Consider the following 12,420-nt stretch of genomic DNA (forward strand, 5'->3'; position numbering starts at 1 on the left):
TCTGGTGTCTTGGCCTGGTACTGGGCGGGCTGGGGTGGAGGGAAAGCCCCGGGAACCTATTTTCATAGCACGTGTATTGGAGAAGTGTTAACCGCCAAGAAGAGGCAGAGTAAGGGAGTTGTATGGTGCTTTTGAACTGTGGTGTTGGAGAAAACTCTTGAGAGTCCCTTGGACTGCAAGGAGATCCAGCCAGTCCATCCTAAAGGAAATCAGTCCTGAATATTCATTGGAAGGACTGATGCTGAAGCTGAAACTCCAATACTTTGGCCACCTGATGCAAAGAACCAACACATTGGAAGAGACCCTGATGCTGGGAAGGATTGAAAGCTGGAGGAGAAGGGGACGACAGAGGATGAGATGGTTGGATGGCATCACCGACGTGATGGACATGGGTTTGAGTAAGCTCCGGGAGTTGGTGATGCACAGGGAGGCCTGGCGTGCTGCAGTCCCTGGGGTCGCAAAGAGTCGGGCACGACTGAGCGACTGCCTGACTGCCTGACTTGGTCCCCCGCTGTGTTCTTTGCATTCGTTGTGTCTCTCATTTGTGGACAAGGGAGTTGGGGCTCAGAGAAGTGAAGTAACATGCAGATAAGTGGCAGCCTGGGTCTACCTGACCCTGGAGCCCAGGCCCTATCCACAAAGCCCCAGGAAGATGGGGAACCAGGCACCTGGGAAGAGCCATCTCGTCTAACGTAGTCTCCTTTGCATGAAGCTTCAGTGCCGTCTCCCCACGGCAGGCTGGGTTACAGAGGTTTGTTTGTCTCTTTAGTGTGTACATCTCTCCAAGGCTAAATAGACAAGAAATGCCCCCTTCCTGGGAGTTAGTTTTTTCTCATGCATAAAAGGGGGATAATCATTGCACCAGACCGCAGCAGTGAGTCTCATGCCTGTGAAGTGTGTGGAACTCCCCACCCCCTCCCCGGCATGTCATCTGTGCTTCTGGAGATGAAGCTGATGTATGATTGCTGCCTGATTGCTGGCTTCTCTTGCTGGTGCTTCCCTGGCAGGTTGGGTCACCACTGGGTTTGTCAGAGACCTCGGAGCATCAATGCGGCAAGCGCCACCTCCTCCAGGGGGCAGGGAAGGTCAGACCAGGCCCACCTGCTGGCACCGGCTTTGATCCCAGACAGAAGTGCTGCCCTTATGCTCGGCCGGGTGGCTGTTTGTAGACATGAAAGCGGGTTACTGAGAGAGCTTCTGTCTGCAGCCTGCGCTGCCTTAGACACGGCAGCAAGTCACGTCTGCAGCTCCCGTCCCCTTCCAGCTGCCTGAGCAGCAGGTGCCATGCCCCTCACGGAGCAGAGCCCTGGCCCCTGCTGCCCTGTGCTCCATGCCCCACCTCACACCATCCTTCACACTCCCCTCTCCACCGGATGATGTGTTCCGGAGCATCTGCCTGCCTTTGTTGTCTTTCTCTCCTGCTCTTAAGAGAGGGGAGGGCTTTAGCCCCTGGGACTTCGCCTGGCACATAGTGGACACCCCGCCTTGTGTACTGTGGGCAGAAAAGGGAAGAGAGGCTCTTCTCTCCAGATTTGTGAGGACTGCTGGATCCTGAGAAGGGATGAACATTGACTAAGCAACCTGCTGTCTCTCGGAGCTCGTGGCTGGGTTTCTGAGCACGTTCTCTGTGCTCTCCGAGAGCCAGGCGCTGTGCTGAGTATTTGTTCCACACACATCTCACTGAGGGGCTTCCCCGAGGGCTCAGCAGGTAAAGAATCCTCCTATAATGCAGGAGACATGGATCGATCCCTGATTTGGGAAGATCCCCTGGAGGAGGCAATGGCAACCCACTGCAGTGTTCTTGCCTGGAGAATCCCATGGACAGAGGAGCCTGGTGGGCTACAGTCCATGGGGTCACAAAGAATCAAACATGACTCAACAACTAAGCACAACGCATCTCATTGAATCATCTGTGCTTGAGAGAAAAAGGGAGGGACTCACCACACATGCACCATGACCCTCTCTGTCTCCCCAGTCGAGAGGTCCCTTCTCTCCAAGAGGTGAGAGAAAGACGTGAAGCGTTCCCCCTAAACTTCTAGGAGATTAGACACTCTGTTGATACATGTAAAGGTCAAGGTGGGCAGGCATGTTCCCCCCACACACAGCGGTCTCTAGCCTGGCTGTGATGACGCCCTCCCCAGGGCAGGGGCCAGATCACAGGACGCGGACGATGCCTTGTACACTGCAGAGTGCGGGCCATGGGGACGAGACAGCAGGAAGTACACGCCCAGCTTGACAGTGTGCCTCCTGATCTTGGTAGAGGAGGCTGTGTCCTCATCCGCCCATCCTACCTTGCTTCTCCCAGCTGGGCCCTGCTGGTCCAGTGGGGAGGGCAGGTTACACCCCAGTCTGTTGTTCTTGGCACCTGCTATGCGCCAGGGCTCACTGGAATCAGTTGCTCTGAACTGGTTGCCCCAGAGCTAGAGGGCGGGACCACCTCTCTTCCAAAGGGGCCCTGCCCCCCAGATTCCCATGTAAATTTGTTCTCCAGACCTCTGAATGAAGACTGCCCCCAGCTTCATGGCCAGAACGCCCCCCATTCACTGCCACAGATCATGGGGACTGATCCGGTTCTCAGCTGCTGACCCAGCTTCCTTAGGGTTTGTTTGTTCAGTGGAGACTATTTCCCCTTCAGATTGTGTCAAGAACTCAGAAGCCCTTCGAGCTGAGCTGTTCCCTTTGTTGCAGGAGATGCCGGTCAGTCAGTGGGACTCAGTGTCCTGGTCTTCCTTTCATGGAGGAGATGTTGCCTTTGTCCTGTTGACCTCACAGTCACAGAGCTGTGTGAACCCCTGCCGAAAGTCCAGGCCTGCCCAGCACACCAGAACGCCCCGGCTTCTCTCTTCAAAATGTGGAGCCAGGACACCTAGGGTTCAAACCTGACCCTGTCCCTCATTAGCTGCTTGACCATCTATGGGTCCATTTCCTCTTCTCTAAATATGGAGATAACAATACTCCCTAGTGAGATGGTTATGCAAATTATGAGATTGTCCCCAGAGAGCCTCGCATACACAGTAAGGTTTTCAACAAATGGCCACTCAGGATTCCCGCTTCCTAAGGCATCACCAGACTGGTCGATGGATCATGAATGTCCTGTTGGCCTGCTCTGTTAGCCTTACTTTGCCCCTTCTATTAGATCATCGCAGTGGCTTTACAATATTGTGCTGGTTTCTGCCATACATCAATATGAACGAGCCATAGGCATACATGGTCCCGTTCCTCCTGAGCCTCCCTGCCTCCTCCCACCCCACCCCACCCCTGTAGGTTGCCACAGAGCGCCAGGCTGGAGCTCCCTGCATCTTGCAGCAAATTCCCACTGGCTGGCCATTTCACATCCGGTGATGTGCATGTTTCAGCACTGCTCTCAGTTTGCCCCACCCTCTCCTTCCCCCACTCTGTCCACAAGTTTGCTCTCTGTATCTGTGTCTCCATTGCCGTCTCCTGCAAGTAGGCTCATAAGTACCATCTTTCCAGATTCCATGTACATGTGTTAATATAGAATATTTGCTTTTCTCTTTCTGATTTTTATAATGAGGCTCTAGGTTTGTCCGCCTCATTAGCACTAACTCAAGTGTGTTTCTTTTCGTGGCAGAGTAATATTCCATTGTATGTATGTACCGCAGCTTCTTTATCCATTCATCTGTTGAGCAACATCTAGGTTTCTTCCATGTCCTAGATATTGTAGATAGGGAAGCCTGGAGTCTTAACCCCTGGACCACCACGAAAGTCCTGCAGAGGCTATACATACGGTGCTTGGTCGAGTGCTGAGCATCCTCACACCATGCTCCTGGGATCTGACTTTGTTTCCCGGTTCAGCAGCAAACCTGTCTTTTGCTTCTTCGTAACATTTCCTGGCCTTCCTGAGGAGAAAAGGGAATCCACTGAGGTGGCAAGTGGGGAGACCAAGGCAGAGGAGGACTTTAAAATATACCCATTTCTCTCTCAAATCTTTTTTTTTTTTTAACACTTTTTCCCTACCCTGGGTTGTTTCTTTCAACATTTAAGTATCCTAAAGTTTCTACCATTTGGAAAAAATCCTCCCTGAATGTGTTTACTCTCACGGCTATCCTATCTCCCAACTCCCCTTTCTTGAAAAATGATTTTAATGATTCTTCTTCCCATTTCCCCCTCACCATATCTCAGTCAACTATGATCTTCTGGCATCCTCCCCCATCATGCCCAACTCACACACACACACACACTCTTCATGAAATAGCTTCCCCTAAGCTCCTCACTTAGCTCCAAAAACACTAAACCCAAAAGCTCTGTGTTACAGGGGGAAAAAAATGTATGCGCTTCTCAGATCAAGAGACAGCATTGTGAACTTTGCTCATAACAAGTATTTGTTGAATGATTTAACAAGCAAGCAAATCCAGGGTAAAGCAACGTGGGCTGTGTAATCAAATCCCCAGAAAAGAGGAAATAGTGATAATTTGCCTAGAAAAGGGAGTGTTCTAGAGAGTTCTTCAAATCTGTATGGTGTTTCCACATGGGAGAGGAAGATATGGCCTGGGTGGCCCCAGAGTTGGGAACTTGAAAGGTAGATTTCCTCTCATTTTAAGAAATGTGCTAATGGTCAGCATTCTCTGAAGAGGAAAGGGGCTGTGTCAAAAGTTAGTGAGCTCCCTGTCACTGGCAGCAATCAAGCAGAGACCATTCTGTCAGAAGTTCCGGAGGAGAGTCCTGTGTTGCATGGGAGTTCACAGCAGAAGGCATCCGGAATTCCGGGACTGGTTAGGCGTGCTTCTCCAGAGGCAGGTTTCCCTGGATTCATTTCTGCCACTCTCAGCTGCGTGGTCTTGAGCAAGTTACTTTACCTCTCTGCTCCTCAGTTTCCTCAGTTGTAGAAGGGGGCTAATAATAGCACCTCCTGCATGGCGTTGGTGTGAATATTCAAGTGTAGTAACGCATACAGGGTTCACAGCAGTGCCTGGCACGTCGGACGTGCTTAGCAAATGTTTGCTAGTATTTGAATTGATATAAAACCGTATTCCCTTTTTTTAATATAAATTTATTTATTTTAATTGGAGGCTAATTACTTTGCAGTATTGTATTGGTTTTGCCATACATCAGCATGCATCCGCCACAAGTGTACACGTGTTCCCCATCCTGAACCCCCCTCCCTCCTCCTTCCCTGTACCATCTGTCTGGGTCATCCCAGTGCACCAGCCCCAAGCATCCAGTATCATGCATCGAACATGGACTGGCGATTTGTTTCATATATATTATAAATGTTTCAATGCCATTCTCCCAAATCATCCCACCTTTGCCCTCTCCCACAGAGTCCAAAAGACTGTTCTATACATCTGTGTCTCTTTTGCTGTCTCGCATACAGGGTTATCATTACCATCTTTCTAAATTCCATATATATATGCGTTAGTATACTGTATTGGTGTTTTTCTTTCTGGCTTACTTCACTTTGTATAATAGGCTCCAGTTTCATCCACCTCATTGGAACAGATTCAAATGTATTATTTTTAATGGCTGAGTAATACCCCATTGTGTATATGTACCACAGCTTTCTTATCCGTTCATCTGCTGATGGACATCTAGGTTGCTTCCATGTCCTGGCTATTATAAACAGTGCTGTAATGAACGTTGGGGTACATGTGTCTCTTTCAATTCTGGTTTCCTCAGTGTGTATGCCCAGCAGTGGGATTAAGAATCTAAACGTAAGATCAGAAACTATAAAACTCCTAGAAGAGAACATAGGCAAAACACTCTCCGACATAAATCACAGCAGGATCCTCTATGACCCACCTCCCAGAATATTGGAAATAAAAGCAAAAATAAACAATTGGGACCTAATTAAACTTAAAAGCTTCTTCACAATAAAACCTTATTCTCTAGATGATACTGGATTCTCAAGCATCAGTCTCATCAGCTGCATTTGAGTTGGAGCTGTGGCGTTTCCTGATGACTTCTAAAGTGGAGCTCAAAGAGAGCCCGAAGGAGTGTTAGACAAATTACCATAATTCCTCTTGCGTGTGTCATGCCATCCCCTGGCAGTTCTGTCAGAGGGACACTTGGAGACTGAGAAAGGAGTTTCCACGTGTACCACACAGGAAGCCCCCAAGTAACAGCTCTCTGGAAAAGTGATCAAGAGGTGGTGCCTACCCCCTTTCTTGTCCTTTCACTGTCCCCTGGCTGAGTGCATGGGGCAGAGTGGGAGAAGCCTCCAGACTTGTAGAAAACTGGGGGCTTCATTGTAACTGGGCCCCTAGTGAATGCCCCCCACCCCCGCTAGACACTATAAAACTCTGTGAGTTCAAAGATACCCAAGAGAGCTTCTCTCAAGATGGTCTCAGCCATCAGAAGAAAAATGACTCTTGGCTTCAGTAGTCCTGAGAGGGAAGTTTATTCCCCACTTTGCTGGTGGCGAGACTAAGCCTCCGAGAGGTTAAGTAACTTTTCCAAGCTCACACAGCTGCAGCAGTGTCCTAACACCCAAATTATTGCTGCTTGGTGAACTACTGTCCAAAACCTCCAGAAATTTCTGGATTTAATTAAGGACATTTATATTTAAAAATCCTGAGAATAGAACTTCTAAAAACCACGTTCCTGAGATGAGGACATTTGATTGTCCCTTTTTGGAGTCTTTTGTGGGGGTTGGGCGTGGGCGGGGGATTTCAGAGAACGGGGCCACCCCGCCTCCCTACCCCCTGGCCGTGCATCTGACTTCTCTCTCTGCCAACTTCTTTGTGCCCTCCTACAGGTCTGGGTAGATGCTGGGACGCAAATCTTCTTCTCCTATGCCATCTGCCTGGGTTGTCTGACCGCTCTGGGAAGTTATAACAATTATAACAACAACTGCTACAGGTGAGCATGTCCCCAGCCCTGCCCACCCGCTCTCCACAGAACCCGGGAGCCCTCCACGCTGCCTGGCTAGTTCCTTGTCATCTCCCCTCACCCTTGCAAGGCTGGGTGAGGGAAACAGGCCTGTCAGAGGAGGAGAGGCAAGGTGCCAGCCATCCAGGTGGGGCAGGGGAGGACCCTGGGCGATCTGATAGCCTCTCCCAGCCCAGAGTCTAAGAGTGGTCCATCAGAGGAGCTCAGAGAATGACAAACGTGATCAGAGCAATTTCCAGGCTTCAGAGGGAGTCCATGCCAGGAATTGTATTCAGGCCTCCATCCCACCCTCTCCAGCAGAGCTTTATCCCAGGGCAGATAAGGGTTTGGCCCAAGGTCACACAGCTAGTTGAATCCAGGTCTTCCAAAACTGAGGGCCTTATTCTGCTTTCTGGTCAGGAATTTCTTTCCTGCTTCCTTTCGCTTGACTGTAGGGTCCTGTCCAGTCTGACCTGGAGTGGCCAGCGCCCTGCTGCCTTTTTCTTAATGGCCCTTCCTCCGCACCCCCAGCCTCCTGCAACTGCTCCACCCGGTGTGGAGAGGGGACCCACGCTGGGGGTGAGCCCGGGCTGTGTGACCCTGGCTGCCTGGTCCTCATGCCTGCAGCCTGGATTCTGCCCTGAGGCTGAGACCACAGAAGTCCAAGGACTTGCCCAAGGTCAGCCAAAAGTGTCTGGCAGAAGTGAACTTGGCACGTTGGTCTCTAACCATAGGCCAGTGGCTTGTTTGCTGAGGTCTCTACACCTCTGATTCCATGTCCGTCACAGACACAGATGGTGAATATGCAGGGCTGGGCAGATGGCACATCTCTGCCCCCAAGATCAAGAGCTCCTCATTGTAATGTGAAAACTCGCAGACTCATGGCGATGATGCTGTCCCTCAACACAGATTCACTGGAAAAGGAAGGATTTTTCAGCAAATGTTTCTGAGCTAGGATAAGTATTTTGGTAGAAATAGTTAGGATGGAGCCTAATACTTTGCCCCACATATGCACCATAGTAAATGCAGGAAAACTAAAGAATTAAATACTTTTTTAAAAAAGGAAACCATCCTAAAATGAGGAGTAAAATACTGTTTTCATAATGAAAAAGATATGGAAACACCCAAAATGATTAGGTCAGGAAGGGAAATGACACACTGATTCACATAAATATCTAGAACTTCAAATTTTCTAGAAAGACATAAGGAGCTATTAAAGAGCCACCTCTGAAGAGAAGCATTGAGGTGGAATGATGGGCTTTTTCTACTTGTACTTTCCCATACAATTTAAATGTTTTGTCTTGTCTTTACTCTTGAGTACATATAGATTTTATAATCCTTAAAAAGTCACATTAATACAAAGGTTATCTATATACATTCTGCATAACATCTCCAAACATAATATGAAAATCATCTACAAAATTAAAGGACATAATAACATGTAATTCAGTTCAGTTCAGTTACTCAGTCGTGTCCGGCTCTTTGCGACCCCATGGACTGCAGCATGCCCAGCTTCCCTGTCCATCACCAGCCCGCAAAGCTTGCTCAAACTCATGTTCCATCAAGTCATCACTTGATGGCATTAAGTGATGCCATCCAACCATCTCATCCTCTGTCGTCCCCTTCTCCTCCTGCCTTCAATCTTTCCCAATATCAGGATCTTTTCCAATGAGTCAGTTCTTCACATCAGCCTGGAGTACTGGGGCTTCAGCTTCAGCATCCGTCCTTCCAGTGAATATTCAGGACTGATTTCCTTTAAGATGGACTGGTTTGATCTGCTTGCAGTCCAAGGGCCTCTCAAGAGTCTTCTCCAACACTACAGTTCAAAAGCCTCAATTCTTCAGCGCTCAGCTTTCTTTATAGTCCAACTCTCACCCCCATACGTGACTACTGGACAAACCATAGCTTTGATTATGTTTGCCTTTGTTGGCAAAGTACTGGCTCTGCTTTTTAACATGCTGTCTAGGTTTGTTGTAGCTTTTCTGCCAAGGAGCAAGCATCTTTTCATTTCATGGCTGCAGTTACTACTGCAGTGATTTTGGAGCCCAAGAAAATAAAGTCTCACTGTTTCCATTGTTTCCCCATCTATTTGTTGTGAAGCTATGGGACTGGATATGCCATAATCTTAGTTTTCTGAATGTTGAGTTTTAAGCCATTTTTTTTTTCACAGTTCTCTTTCCCTTTCATCAAGAGGCTTTTTAGTTCCTCTTCGCTTTCTGTCATAAGGGTGGTGTTATCTGCATATCTGAGGTTATTGATATTTCTCCTGGCAGTCTTGATGCCAGGTTGTGCTTCTTCTAGCCTGGCATTTCACATGAGGTACTCTTCATATAAGTTAAATAAGCAAGGTGACAATATACAGCCTTAACGTACTCCTTTCCCTATTTGGAACCAGTCTGTGTTCCATGTCTGGTTCTAACTGTTGCTTCGTGATCTGTATCCAGGTTTCTCAGGAGGCAGGTCAGGCAGTCTGGTATTCCCACCTCTTTAAGAATTTTCCACATTTTGTTTTGATCCACACAGTCAAAGGCTTTGGCGTAGTCAATGAAGCAGAAGTAGATGTTTTTCTGGAATCCTCTTGCTTTTGCTCTGATCCAGTGGATATTGGCAATTTGATCTCTGCCATTTCCTCTGCCATTTCTAAATCCAGCTTGAAAATCTGGAAGTTCTTGGTTCACATACTGTTGAAGCCTTGCTTGAGAGTTTTGAGCATTGTTTTGCTAGCATGTGAGATGAGTGCAGTTGTGAGGTAGTTTAAACATTCTTTGGCATTGCTTTTCTTTGAGATTAGAATGAAAACTGACCTTTTCCAGTCCTGTGGCCACTGCTGAGTTTTCCAAGTTTGCTGGCATATTGAGTGCAGCACTTTCACAGCGTCTTTTAGGATTTGACGTAGTGCAGCTGGAATTCCATCACCTGCACTAGCTTTGTTTGTAGTGATGCTTCCTAAGGCCCACTTGACTTTGCACTCCAGGGTGGCTCTCGGTGAGTGATTATAGCATTGTGGTTATCTGGGTCGTGAAGATCTTCTGTGTATTCTTGCCACCTCTTCTTACTATCTTCTGCTTCTGTTAGGTCCATACCGTTTCTGTCCTTTATCGAGCCCATCTTTGCATGAAATGTTCCCTTGGTATCTCTAATTTTCTTGAAGAGATCTCTAGTCTTTCCCATCCTGTTGTTTTCCTCTATTTCTTTGTGTTGATCACTTAGGAAGCCTTTCTTATCTCTCATTGCTATTCTTTGGAACTCTGCATTCAAATGGTATGTCTTTCTTTTTCTCCTTGGCCTTTTGCTTCTCTTCTTCTCTCAGCTATTTGTAAGGCCTCCTGACAAAACTGTGTTGCCTGTTTTGCGCTTCTTTTTCTTAGGGATGGTTTTGAACACCACCTCCTGTACAACATTACGAACCTCTGTCCATAGTTTTTCAGGCACTGTTTCAGATCTAACCCCTTGAATCTATTTATTACTTCCAGTGTATGATTGTAAGGGATTTAGGTCATAGCTGAGTGGTCTAGTAGTTTTCCCTACTTTTTTCAATTTAAGTCAGTTAACATGTAACATGATACTCAAAATCAATTAACATGTAATATGATACTCGAAAGGGTTAGTTCCCTACCAATGTAAAGAATAGAAACAGATCTAAATGAAAAATCCTAAAACACCAAGAAAAAGATCATAACACGCTCTTAAAATAATCAGCTCGTTTTCCTCCACCAGCAAATGAGCTGTGATCTGAAAATGAACCCTCGGTGTAGGTGAGGGTACAGTGGGAGGAGCCGTGTCAGCGTGTGGTGGTGGGATGGGGCCTTGGGGCGGTGGTAGCCGCATGATTCGGTTATTGTGAGGCTCAAGTGGGTGCCTCGTTTCTGAGGACTTGGTCAGTGGTGAAGTCCCTCTCATGTTATCCCCATCTTTGAGGGAAGGGAAATTGAAGCTCATGGATATGGTCTCCCCCGCCACCCGCCAGCTAGGTGTGGTGGACCTGGACCCTGGCCACGGTCTGCTAACCTCCACCCCAGCACTCCACCACATCTTCTCAGAAAGCTGAGTTTGTGATGGCTTTGCTCACCCACTTGTTAAGCCAGCCATGTGCTCTGTGTGCCACTAAGTGTGAGACCCCCAATCGCTACCTTGAGAGGTACAGCTCCAGTCTATAGAGGTTGCACCTTAGCCAAACCGAGGCAAGGGAAGGGGGCAGATCCCACATGCTGGAGGAAAGGCCACAGGGGAAGCCAGCGAGCTCTCTTAAGAGTCCCTGGGCTGTTGGGCAGAGAGGTCACTGGGGACCACTGGACAGAGGGATGCTAGACCCGGGGGAGGTCAGGCCGGGTTGCGAGGTAGACCCTCTCATCCTTCAAGGGGTTTACAGGAGGCGGGTCTGGGATGTGATAGGTAGAGCACTATCAGCAGTGAGGCGGATAGAACCAGGGTCAGAGGAGAGGCGTGGGCACAGGGAAAGCACCAGCAGGCCTCTGGTCCAGGCTGAGGGTGACACCCTTGGGATGCTAGAGAGAGATGCTGTCCGCATCCATCTGTCTGCACATCAGCCGCCAGCCTGCCTGTTGTGTGCCAGGCGTGACAGAGATCTCTAGGTCACCTCCTGCTCAGCCTTCAGCTCCATGAGGACGCAGTCTGAGTCCTCTTGTTCATCATCGTCCCTCCAGCCTAGGAGAGCACTGGCCGAAGTACAAGGAAGCGAGGAAAGAGCCATGCCATTATGCAGATGGGGACACTGAGGCTCGATGCAACGTGGTGGCTTTGAACCTGCGCCTTTCTGGCTCCTGCACCCTTATTCTGCACTCCCAGGCTTAGCCATTTCTTTCCCAACTACTAAAATAAGCAAGGATTTGGCCAAGACTGCATGTCATCAGGCTGTGTCTTGGGACAGCGGCAGCTTTCTTCCCCGCCGAGCACGTGGGTGAAATATGCCGACCGCCCCAGACCCCTTCAGCTCCCCCATCCAACAGGCAGGTTTTTCTCCCCTTCCCATCAGCAGAAGAAAGCAAATCTCCTAAATGACATTGCAAAAGTCTGAGGGCTCCTTTTATTTCCATTTCCAAATTGTTCTGTGAACGGATCTTCCTGACTCAGAGGGAGTAAATTAATACCCTCTTCCGACAGCATAATAGCTTCTGGAGGTCTTCAAAGCCCAGCTCAGCTCCTGCCAACTTCAAAGTGCATGTTATGTAGCTTTTCACCTAGAAGGTGCCCTGTGGGGAAGGAATTAGAGGGCTACAAATGGAGCAAACCAGATGGGGAAAATCCTCACTTCAGAACACAGGCTGCTAAGCTCTCTGCTTGTAGGTAGGGGTGCTCTGAAGAAGGGGAGCAAGGGCACAGAGCTGGAAGGGGCCTTGGATCTGCTCAGAGCCTGTGTCCCTCTGTGGTCAGGAAGTCACTTGAGGCAGGTGGGCTCTGAGGGAAGGTGGGGACCTTGCAATAAGGGACATTTGTTTCCAGCAACCACATGAATACCCAAAGGTTATTTTCCAAAAGTCAGGATTTAGAAGTCTGAATTCTTAGGGAGCACTGTTTCTGTGTAGCTCCTAGGGAAAAAGTAGGCTTTTGTGTCTGGGACAGCTGGATTCATAT

General features: G+C 48.6%; 1 protein-coding gene across 3 annotated transcripts in view; it reads left to right on the forward strand.

Annotated features, from left to right (window-relative positions):
- SLC6A11 (solute carrier family 6 member 11) overlaps positions 1 to 12,420 on the forward strand; it is a 124,056-nt gene that overhangs the window by 85,917 nt on the left and 25,719 nt on the right. For all 3 annotated transcript variants that reach the window (XM_069562445.1, XM_069562444.1, XM_069562443.1), the window contains exon 7: positions 6,716 to 6,819. In XM_069562445.1, the coding sequence (XP_069418546.1) occupies positions 6,716 to 6,819 (104 nt within the window). The remainder of the gene's footprint in view (positions 1 to 6,715; positions 6,820 to 12,420) is intronic.

Source organism: Ovis canadensis, chromosome 19 (genome assembly GCF_042477335.2).
Source record: "Ovis canadensis isolate MfBH-ARS-UI-01 breed Bighorn chromosome 19, ARS-UI_OviCan_v2, whole genome shotgun sequence".
NCBI lineage: Eukaryota > Metazoa > Chordata > Mammalia > Artiodactyla > Bovidae > Ovis > Ovis canadensis.